This window comes from Ixodes scapularis, unplaced genomic scaffold, assembly GCF_016920785.2.
Source record: "Ixodes scapularis isolate PalLabHiFi unplaced genomic scaffold, ASM1692078v2 PGA_scaffold3__209_contigs__length_174095766, whole genome shotgun sequence".
NCBI classification, from domain to species: Eukaryota; Metazoa; Arthropoda; class Arachnida; order Ixodida; family Ixodidae; genus Ixodes; species Ixodes scapularis.
Genome location: NW_024609868.1, coordinates 55,620,730 through 55,632,998, shown reverse-complemented (window position 1 = coordinate 55,632,998; position 12,269 = coordinate 55,620,730). Strand labels below are relative to the sequence as shown.

At 44.7% G+C, this 12,269-nt stretch overlaps 1 protein-coding gene across 1 annotated transcript; it reads right to left on the bottom strand.

Moving 5' to 3' along the window:
• Nucleotides 1-3,904: 3,904 nt before the first annotated feature.
• Nucleotides 3,905-9,670, bottom strand: LOC115320817 (innexin inx2). The gene has a single exon (XM_029981035.4). The coding sequence runs from the start codon at nt 9,424-9,426 to the stop codon at nt 8,341-8,343; it is 1,086 nt and encodes a 361-aa protein (XP_029836895.1). The 5' UTR covers nt 9,427-9,670; the 3' UTR covers nt 3,905-8,340.
• Nucleotides 9,671-12,269: the final 2,599 nt, after the last annotated feature.

The window sequence follows — 12,269 nt, the reverse complement described above, 5'->3', positions numbered from 1 at the left end:
ACCGAGTTTCATGAGCCTACCAAACTCAAGGCTTTAAAATTATGAACTGCCAAAGCAACCAGCCAAATATTATGAAAACGTACACTTGTGCAAGTGACGCTGCTCCTTACCGGCGTTGGCACCGGAGGGAAGTCAAAGTTCGCTGTTCTTCAGATTGACAGCTGCGCGGGAACAACCTTGACTACCATTTATTCAAATCTAAACCCGCAGTTGTTGCGGTTTTTTGGCAAATTTTTCGAAATTAAAGATCAACCTACCACCAAGATAAAAAAAAATAATAATAAAAGTAGACGTGGAATAGTGCTGAGCATAATTACTGAATCAATCGCGCTGCTCACTCGTGTCAGCCGCTGCACCTAGCGTTTCGATGCAAAGCGGTGAAGCTGGACACGCGCGCGCTGGTGAGAGGCGGCACGGAGGCATTCGGCAGACATGATAATTAAGTGATCTCATCAAGAGTACAAGATACTGGTTCTGTCATATCACAGCCGCCATCCTACGATTTGGCGATGTTTTCTCGCGACTGTTAGCTCTCGACACCGCCGACGTCGTGTGGAAATTTAGACGATGTCGGCGATCAATCCGCCAGCGCATCAACCGACCAGCGCGGCTGATGAGCAATCTCAATACTCCGTTTTATCTTAATTTGAAGCGCAGCCGCTGCTACGAGCCAATGGGACCATCCAGCGTCAGAGCGCAACATCCTATAGCATCCGTCCATCTTCCTCCGCGAGGTCTTTCATCGACTAAACGAATCAAGTGCAGCGAATATCCCGTGACTGGAGCTTTTACCGTAGTATGTGTTTGAGCCTTCCACTGTACTCTGAACTAAGAGAAAACAAATTATACGGTGCGTTGATACTGACAATACAAATTTGTACCAATTTTCTCTCCTAATACTTTCCTAAAAAATTAAAACAAATTTTTTTTTTTTTTTTTGCTTTGCGTGTTTTTGCGCAGGTGTGGCACAATTTTTAGCAAAAAGGACACTTTGGCGCAGGATGTAGCAGACTTTTGTTCATGGCGCAATTTGGCGGAAATGGCGCAGCATTTCCATCAATAAACACTGCATGCCAGGAAGCGCCTGAGGGTGGGACATTCCAGAACGTCTGAAATTTAGCAAAAGCTCGTTGTACAGTATGTTCTGACGCGACAACTGATCAACATGGAGGCACGATGCAGAGTCCCAAAACGTATCAGAGTTTATTGCACATTCATTCGTTAATACATCTTTCTACTCAAGGAGGTTGTCCCGTCCTGAGCGTCGGCATCATTTTAGACAGCGCCGTTTAGATTGGGAAAGTATGCGTCTTTTTTGAGGATGCCGACTGTCTATAGTAACCATGGCTGGGGCGTTCGGCTACAATGGAACCGGAGAGCCCGCCTGCCGTTTTGTATTTTCAATGCTGAAGCCTCGGCGCCTCTCAGTGCGATAGCACACTGAGGTTCCGCCAGTTCGTGCTAACTCAAAAGCTTTTACGTGAACCAGCGGGAGTTCCACTCACTTTCCAGCATTACTGAGTGACAGCTTCTACCACGGGGTAAAATGCAGCAAACGAGGGTGCTTACTCTGGTCAACAAAGGTAGAGTATGAATGGGGCTTTGTTGGGTATCAATTGAATTACTGCATGAATACTATGCTCCATTCCCTGTTGTTGTCTGCAGTACTTTAGTTACAGCCATTAATTAAGATACTCCAATTTTATGAATTGTCGCGTGATTTTGTGGCTGGGCACTACTCACTTTTTTCCGAAAGTGCTAAATCTAATTGAACTGCAGGGTGTACGCCGAAAACAACTTCTGTTTCAACACAGGAATAAACTATGCATCGCCGAACAACGTTCAGTCTTCGCCACAGTGCAGCGCTAGCGGTCCTGATGCCAAAGCAAACTCTTTCAAAGAGGAAATGAAGCCCGTTCCGGGTAGCCGACGTCATTCACCTCTATGCATTCGTGGGTTTCGTCAGCCATCATTTCCTTATTCCAAATTTCCGAATATCGCTTATAACTTGAGAACCAGGAACGGAAAACTATTTTGGCGTCTGGGCTAGACCACTACATTCGGGCGGGGATTGAGCGTTCAGCAATTAGTTTATTTTTGCGGTGAAATAAAATTAAAAAAAAAAATGTTTCGCGGACATTTGCACTTTTGGCATCAGTATTGAAAAATGTTCATTAAAATTCACGTGCTTTGGCGTTGATTTTGTGAAGCTGGAGCTCATTATTTAGTCACTGAGAGTGAACTAAGAGTGTTTGCCTCATTTGACCGTCTGCCGGTGTGTGGAGACTGGATTTGACTGAATTTCCCTTTGACTCTGGACTTCCGTTATACAAAAAAAAAAAAAAGACTAACATCAAAGATGTGACGAAATAAAGCAACCGACTTCAATGATGCTCTGAAACTCAGCTCTTGGTTGTACAATCAATAAACTTAGTAAAACAAGCACCAAATGGGAAAAGTGTAAAATGCCACATAATCATCAATGCTGCGAAAAACGAATACAATTAATTGCACAAACTGTTCCAAACAGTTGCTCAAGCTTACTTTCTAAAGCTGATGCTTGTTACGATTAATTACGTCTTGGTCACTGGTAGCTGTAATTTACGTATGTTTGGAGCTAGGAAATTGCAGCTGTGGTTGAACTACACTAACTTACCTAAGCATGGAGGACAAAGGCTCGAAAATACCGAGTGACTAAATAGCCGGGAGTGTAATCAACCTTCAGAAATGGCAAGGGGTAAAAATAGGTGAAATATTCGTAATAGGAAGGAAATAATCTGACTATCAATGATATATGATTAGGGTTCGGAGTTTTTGGTTTAAACCGATAAAAAACGATATAAGCACGCTGAATCCATTTTCTAAATTTCTGTTTTAGCTGAAAATGGTCAGTTTTTTATGGCCGCGTCGAAACGGGTGGGGGCAGGGTGGGGGAGGGGAGAGAGGGAGTTGCAAGGTTCGACATTGTGTGACCTCTTCGTGACTGCCCTCTTCCAAGGTTCAACATGCAACAAAAGAGGTCTTGGGTGGTTCTTCGCGGGAAATCTGTATCCTTTCTGTGATCGGGCTGAATGTGTCAAATTCCTGGCATTAAAAAAAAAAAAAAAGAACGTTCCAGTGTGGGCTAGTATAGGGTTTATCGCTTCATTCAAGATCTGCAGCCAGAGTTTAGTGAGTACACGAAATATGTTGTGCTTCAAAACGACGCACCGTCTCTCTTTTGGTAGTTACAATTGGTTGATTGGCCGATTTTGGCTCAGGCAGCGCTTCATCTCCTCAGCCTGCGAGTGTCCAGTGTTAAAGTTGGGAGGGCATTCTCGAAGCCCAGGGTCAATAACAGGAAAGAATGAGCGTGGATCAACGAACCTGGGAAAGTACATGTGTGTTTATTATAAGATCACGTAATCCCGATGTACAGAAGGTGAAGTTCCATGTTTTTTGGTCACTAACTTGTTTGTACTTCTGCGGGTTTTTTATTTTTTTTATTTATTTTTTTACAGTTGTACACACTCGACAATTAATGTGTCGATGTTTCTTTTTTTTTTTTTCGATGGATCTGTGCCGTTATTCTTTGAGTGATCACGAATATCAGAGAGCTACAAGGATCATCTGATCCGGTGTCCGATGGTGTTTCTTTAGTATTCATCCCAAAACACCGGCAAACGTCTGTGGGCATAAAAATACACAAAAAAAAACGAAAATTGAATCTTAAAATAAACACCGAAAAAAGTACGCCGAATTTTGAAAATATAAAAACCGAAAACACGGAACCCTATATATGATGTATACTCATTTATGACTAGTATCTGTACGTGATATTTCAGCAGTGAATTGGACTTATATAGTGTGTTGCAAGCTACAAGCTCACATGTGTTAATCATTGTATCATAACGAGAATGGATAATCTAGCAAACAGTTTATTGCTTAGAAAAAGGAGCATGTCAGTATGATGACAACAGCATCACATGTTCCATAAGGTAACCAAAAAATCCAATACAAGCCAATTTGTAAAGTCTTCAGAAAAAACAACTGTAGTCATTCGAAAAAAAAATCCCCTCACAGACACACAAACAAAATGTACAAACATTTTCACTTCTGCATAAAGAATTATGTAATGTGCGATTCTTTCGCCTATATACTGCTTCCTGGCAGTACACAGAGATGTTTGATCGATACTACAAACATCACAAATAGGCACCAGTGAAGATGATCAGAATAAAGTACATGTTAGTATCAAAAGTCATCATGACACCCACTAAAAGCCTTCAGCAAAGTTGTAAGTCCATACAAAAAGCAGTAAAAGCTGGAGTATAAACGCTCAGAATGATATGTCTTAAATTCAAGACCCTAAGTGCTAAGTAAAAGAGCACTTGGAAGACATGGTACACTGTTATCATTGCTTTCAAAAACGGTTAAAAAGCATAACATACAATTAAAATACTTGAGAAAGGTTAAATAGTTTGTTCATTAAACACTGGAGCAGATGATGCAGCGAATATTAATAAATAGAAGAAAACTAAACATCCAGAAATGCTTAAAAATATGAAAGCAGTCAACAAACAAATCAGTTTATGAGAGAACCATCCTTTGACACCTCTCGTTCCATGGTTTTGCACATGCACCATCAGCCAGGACTCGGGAGACCAAGCATTTTATGCCTATGCTAAAACATTACAGCACTTTGAGTAAACGCTACAGCTGACTACAAATTGTTAACTAGTAGAGGTGAATAAAACACACGCAAACATTACTGCAGGTAGAAGAGACCGCCAATAAGAAGACATCAATATAAAATTGCTTGCTTGAACATTGATTGTAAAAAGCGGACCTGCACTCCTTCCTAGAAATGCTCATACCACCGCATAATAAGAGCATGAAACATTGTTGACCCCCGTTTTTGTTATTTATCTATGGCTGAAAACACTGTAAACTAAGAACTTGCAGAGCAAGTTATGCTGTAAAATTGAATAGTACCCTGTGTCGGCTAGGCTTTGGAAATAGCAGGGCAGAAAAGATTATATTTTAAAATAAATATACATAGTTTGTTCATAGTTTGTTGATACACTGTTGATAAAGAGCACTTCGATATGTAGTGAAGATGGCTTACAAACTTGGTGTTGAAACCACAGCCAGAAGTCAAGCTCTTTATTTAAGCTTTTCCCCTCGATAGTGGCCGTCAACCCCAATTAAGGATATGCATATTCGACAACTCCAAAAGGAGCTGCATAAGCACAAATATCAAAAATCCCTACAGGTTTACATTACAAATATGTTGATATGCGGTAATTCACCACGATTTTTTATTTAATAATGACGGCACAGAGACCCTATATCACCAAGTTTTGCTTTTTCTTTCGTAGGGATTCACACAAACTTTCGTAAAAAATAGTGCTCAGTAATTTTCTGTAGTAGCATTCTGGCAGTATGGGCATTTAGAGTTCAATAGAAGAAATTTTAATCCAATCACTGAGTACTATTTATAACATCCAACGATGGCACAAGCTATGTTGGCTCAGCACAACAGACTACAATGGACGTATAGGGATTATTTCCTCTTAGCTGGGCAAATGGCTTCGGCCTGAATTTTCATATAGTTGGTATCCACAGCCTTGACAAGTATATATGCTTGCAGAAAATTGCTTCCTTCTCAGAGAGCACTAACCTTTCAACTTGCAGTGATCATATCACAAACTACTGGCAAAATGTAACATTTAGTTATAATAAAAAATTAGAGAAAGTTCGAACATTCACAATGGGCAACTGCCAAACAGCACTACTAAACTCCTTCACACCTCAATTCATCCAGACATATAATGGTCAAGGCTTGTGGATGTGAGCAACATCAGGAATGTTCAACATGCGAAAATGTTTCTTTCAGAACACTGAAACCGTATACAAATGTTTATACATATAACATTGAATACATAGTACAAGGAATGCCTGGCCTGCTTAGAAATGCACCTACATTGGTATCAAAATTGGTCCTTGCTTATTGCTTCTGTACACATGGCATGTTGAACATACGAAGTTATGCATCCTTGCACACCTAGCAGTATAAAATGCCATTCCAAAATGCTTCGAAAATAAGGCATAGCTGAATGAAATATGATATTACACATACAGATGATTACAATATATGATAGAAGTTGCCTCCACACAACTAGTCAAAGCACTTCCTACCTAACATGACTGACTCCAAATGGCATGGCAGTGAAACTCGCTAGAGTAGATAGTGCAACAAGAGTAAGTGTAGACGCTTGACAGAACATCAGCGTCCTACGCAAAAATGAAACCGCTGGGATTGTCATAATCCTCCGTCACCTCCACCATTATTATTGCAGCGCTGCGCTTATCCAAAGTGTGAATCCCCATTTTTGCACGTCCATCTGTTAAGTCCCTAAGCCTAAATTCAGAAACCAATCAAAATTTTGAGTAGATAACGCATCATAGAGGTCTTGACACACCGAGAAGATAAAAGAAGTAAAACTCGAAGTGGAACTAACCTCAAAGTGTGCTCAAGTGTCTAAAGACTGAGGAAAAGACATGACGCCTCGAAATTTTGTATGTGCTCATTTTAGATTTCTTTCACTCTACTGAAAACAAAAAAGACTTAAATTAAAAATAAAAAAAAACGCTACCAATTTTGTTATATGCCCGGACGGAAGAGCTCAAGATTAGTGACGAGTACGATGTGCGCCAATGTGTGACTTAATAATTCGCGGAAGGTCGGAGTCCAGTCTCTCTCCCGAAAGTTGCGTCATCCCACCGCGTGGCGCAGTTTCCGCGAAGCAGCTACGGCGTCCTTCGAGAAGCGGCGACGAGCGAAAAAAGATCGCAATCTCGAACTCTTTTGTTAGCCCGGAAACAGAAACTGAATACCGATATACACTCGCTCGGACAGCACGTTGCATTGCCGCATCCTGTATCGTGTGATATTACACGACACGCGTTTCGAACCAGGTGGGTGAACGCGTTTTCCATTTATTCATTTTAGTCGGTTGCGCTCCCTCTCCAATGTGATTCACAACGTGTTGGTCGGAAGGAGAAAAAAAAAAAAAAAAAAGATGCCTGAAAGCTGTTCGTTCAACGTTGCCATTGGACGGTGGGAACCCCCAAGGCCAGACCGGCTCACGAGTACAAAAGGCCGGGCCACACAAAAATGGCCTTTGTTGTCTGTTGGCGGCTTTTGGCAAGGAGCAACGACTGGTAAATCATGCGCCCGTTTGCTTTTCATATGACGTGGGAGGGTGGTTAAAAAAAAGAAAAGAGAAATCCTGCGTAAGAAAACTTCACCAACAGATAAGGGCGATTTCCTCTCCTATCGGGGATGACGCCGCAGAAATAGTGGTTTGCATTACTGTTTGGGCTGCTTTTTTTTTACTAACACTACCAGTAACATTTTTTTCTCCAAGTTATAATAGGGTTTTAACTTGTTCTTGTTTCTGTCCAAATTTACAGAAATCAGAGCAATCAAATGTGGGGCCAAAGAAACATGTCACACAATTTAGTGATTTGTACAGGGTTTCGAATGCAAGCCGAATACAGTATATCATTTTACGGCAAGCGCCAGAAGAGTGGCCGGAATTTGTTCGTCACAACTCCTTCTATGAACTTGTAAAAGGGCACCCATCTGCAAACATAGCACAACCTTCGTTCCAACATTCGTTACAAAATTGCTCGTAATTGTCTTCTCCGACATCATTGCTAAAAAGTGTGGCGGCGCGCGTGACCGAGTTGTCCGACTCTCAGCGGCATTTCCTGGACGAAATGGCTCCCGCGCGGAGAGTGAACACGGGACGGAGCTATGGAAATCCGACCTCTGCAAATCGATCTGCACCCTCCCGTCGCCAGGTGAGCGCAATGGCGTCATTGTACCGCGGCGCCAACACGGGAAGCGACGAAGGCAGTGGAGCAACGCGTCATTCACTTTCTCATGGGACGCAGCGACGTAGCTAACACCACGCTCCCGCATTTGTTTGCCATCTTTGTAAGGACGAGAGGATCCTGCCTCCCAACTATGCTACGATGAAAATAAAAAGGCACTGGTTGGGTGAAACGGATGGGGGAAAATGTAGATGACAGCTGAAGGGCGTTCGATCTAGGCTACCTCAAAACAAGGAGAGTGACGGAATGAGGTTGCTCATTGATAGCTAGATCGCGGCAGTTTGTGCATGAATGGCCCGTTTGCACAACGGCAAGGATGACGATTGGCAGCGCGTCAACTTGGTAAGCCTTGCGACAACTCCTAGGAATAGCCGCACGCCAACGATAAAGAGGTGGGCTTTCAATAAATGACACGAACCTAAAACGCGATTAAAGGATAAGCGTGTCGGCGGTGTATCAGACCAGCTCGAGGCTCTTGCCTTCCAGGTGCTTTTCCAGGTCAGAGATAAGGTCCCTATAGTGGACGGGGTCCAGATTCTTGGCCAGCAAATCGAGGAGGAACCATTCACCGACCTTACACCGGTCCAGCACTCTCTCCAGGTAGGTGATGTTGGCAAGACGTGCCCTGGACTTGAGCACATGGAACCTCGCTGGGGGCCATAGCAGGAGCACGGCCCGGTACACGATGACCACTCCGGATAACACGGCCAGGATCACAAACCAGAACCAGAGGAAGACGTAGATCTTCTCGTTGATGATGTTGATGGGCAGGATGCACATAGCGTCGTGCTTCATCACGTCTCCAGAGGAGCCGTACATGTGGAAGGTACACTTGGTTAGCCTGGGAAAGACCTTGATCATGGGATCGAAGCGGACGGACCAGTCCCAGTCCGTGAACTCCAGGACCTTGGTGCCATACGTGGAGAACTCGCCTCCTAGAAAGTCATCCATGAGGTAGATCTGGCCGATGACGTTGACGAAGTTGAGGATCTCGCAGATAAAGTAGTAGAAGGTGTACATCTTGTGATGGCCGATGTTGTTGATGAAGTACTCCACCAGAAGCTTCCTGCTGCACTTGCGCTTGTCGTCGCACAACACGGGCGAGTTGAGGTCGAGCACGAGCGTGCTGATCTTGTTGCCCTCGCACGCGAGCCACAGGTACCTCGGGATGTAGAACAGTACCGCCTGGAAGAAGAGCACGAAGCACACCCACTGATAGTAGCCGTGGTAGACCCGCTCTTCACCAGGCGTGTACTTATCCACACCCGGGTACGGCACCTGGATGCCAACCTTCTTGTTCCACGCATCCTTGACGCTGAACGTGGAGTGTATCCAACAGAAGGTGTCCAACACTCTCGAAGGCACGCTGTCTTTAGATATGCAGTCGATGGGGTCGCCGATGTACTGACGACTCGTGACCAAGATGCTGAAGGCAATCAGCACCGCGCACGTCACCTTGTAGTGCAGCCGGAAGACGTGGTTGTCGGTGACGATCGCGTCGATCTTGATGAGATTCTTCAGTCCTCCGAGTAACTTATCCATGGTCGAGCTCGGGCTCTGGGTCTACCTTGAACTTGTCGAGAACTCGCGACCCCAGGGACACCAGCAGCGCTCGTTAAAAACGCGCGCGTTTCGTGGGTAGCAACTGGGACCGGTCGCAGCAGCGCGGCTAGACGACGCCGCACGTGTGAGCGCAGCTGTCAGTGGGCGAACAACCGTGCCCGACCGCCGCCGAAGAGCGACGCGCTCCGCCATCCGGAAAAGGAGGCACGTGACGCCCGCCCGCCAATCCGACGCCGACGAAGAAAAGCCGCTTTATACGAATTCGTGTACGCTCTCCGAGGACGCAAAACGCTTTTTCTTCGATTCCTCCTCTCACTCGTGCCCCTCCTCGCAGCGTAGTCCACCGTCCCACCCTCCGACGTAGTAATGGATGGAACCTTCTGGTAGGGGGGCTTCCCTTCCCCTAGGCCTTCGACTGGTTACCCGTTAAAAGTGGTGGGTTGGGTCGGTGGGAGTGTGCGCTCGCGGGGTGTAGTCAGGAGGGGGAGAGGCGCTCGAACTGGGGGTTAGGAAGACAATCTGGCGCTCCGGGAAATGGCTTTGGGAAGGACCATGGGGAGGAAGACCAGGGACCGTATACCAAAGTTATGCGGCGTGGCCTGGCGTGGCTGCGCTGGGTCTGGCCGGCCTGGCTGGCAGCCATGCCAAAAAGCGGGTCGATGTGTCGTCATTTTTGAAGCTGCGTCAATTCTAATCGTCTGCCGTCTTACTTTTAGGCGACAGCGGTATATCGCGTATGAGAGATTGTGTCGGAACGTGAATGTTTAGATACGGAGATTCGTAAATTGTATAACGCAGCATCTGATGGTAACTTTGTATCCGAGTCTTCTGGTAACTCGTAGCGAGCGCCGTCGATTTTGAATTTTGTTCCACGATGCGATAGCGTTAGTTAGAAGAGCGTTAAATTGTAAGCGATGTGGTGATCCGAGTACCTAATCTAGCTGGATGCAAGGGGGGGAATAAGGTAACGAGACGCGTTGTTGGTTGTCATTAATTTATTATATATTGTCCCTGTCTTCAGCTTGCCGTAAATAGCAACACATTTGGCCTTTTTGCATTTTTTGTTTATTTTTTTACGTGTTTATTAGACGTGGCAGTTGTCAGTGCTCACTTCAGAGTGGCAAAATTAAATCAGTTCAAAGGAATGCAGCCTAAAACGAAGGATATGGAAGCATTTTGTAGGCGGCTGAGGGAGCTTTCCGTAGAACAAGGGAATGCCCTTCCGGCAGAACCTTTGTCGGCTATGCTACTGATGTACTATTTGCAAGCACTGCAACTGCATTACCCAAAATCCAATGAAGTCTTGTGCACATGGTTTGCCACACTTCCGCTGAACGACTCCGCATGGAGGGACTTTAGGGTGACGTTCCAGCCGTCTATTTTTTATTTTATTTTTTTTTTAAATTTATTTATCCATTTATTTATTCATTATATTATAGTGGTAGCTACCTCGTGCGGGATTATCGTTATCTCTTTGCGTTTTTTTTCTTTCTTTTTTACTGCACAACTTTTAAGGAAAAACAAATTGCTGAATTTAGCCATTTTTCTACCTTTTTTGACTTTAGTATAGAGAGAACGCTTAAAAGGAGGTGACCTCTCGAGCGTTCGCTTTGCTAAAGTGGAGAGAGGTAAAAGGCGCTTACCCTGAATTCTCAATCTCTCACCGACTATAAGTTACATAATTATAGAAAAGGAACCCCCCACAGGCAGATATTCTTTCCAAAGTGTGTCGGTCTCTGTACTTAACCGAACCCTGGAACCGCATAATTTCCATTAAATGAATGTCTCATGAAATCATCGTCCTAGAGATTCCACAGTATCAATTGATATCGTGGTTCGTCATACATCTCGATAACTTCTTGTCTCGGCAAGTCTCGTATACAAAGTCGAGAGAGGCCGTCCCGTGGCTGGTGGCTCTGTTGACTGACCGATAGTTGCACATTTATTTTGCCCTCAGAGATGTGCCCTCAGAGACCAAAGGTCCATGGCAGAGGTCTTCGATCAAGCGAAGTTTTCGCAGGCTAATCTGGCTTCGTTTTTCGCACACACTCTAAGACATGTCGAATTGGCGTGTTCGCCTTCGTCAAATTCATTACGACGATCCGGGTTACGCGGCATGACAACACAGGTCGCGTTTATTGCAACTCTTACAACTCTATACTTCGACACTTCAAGTGGTGCTGGAATCGGGCCCGAGGACCTGCAGTCTTGCAAGCACATATACAGTACGAATTTACGCAAAATAAATTTATTCGGCATTATACTCACCCTCACGTTTTCTAAGTAGATAATTTGCACGGTTTTATGTGCAAGCGGTATGTGCGAGTCGTGCCACGTGGCGACCGACAGTGGGTATATTGGACGTTCCACTGGCCCGTGCCTTATTGCCGCTCCCCGTCGAAGTGGAAGTGAACACAGTTCTCGTCTCAGTCTTGCTGCTGTCTGGGGGAAAATAAACTTGGTCCTGTCTTCTGCTGTTCCAAATTTCGTTTGAAGGCTGTTCTTTGCGTAAAGCGTCAGGGATCGTGGTTAGAGGCTTTCCACATGGCGTTCTGTTCTTCGTTTGCTTTCCGTTAACTCTCTACACCTAACGTGCTTGCTTCAGTAGGCTTACCTGGTTGCCCATGCTGCTGTAAACGTACTCACTAATGCGCTCAAAATAGCATTTGTCTTTTCTGGCACCGTGGTGACGGAACGGGACGCAGATAGTCAAATTATATCCGAATGCTATATCCGAGTACGTAGTATACCGGAGAAGTGTCCGAAATATTAGCAGGTTGGTTTAGTCGCATCGCTTGCCGACGCTGAGGAGTTTCTCCCCC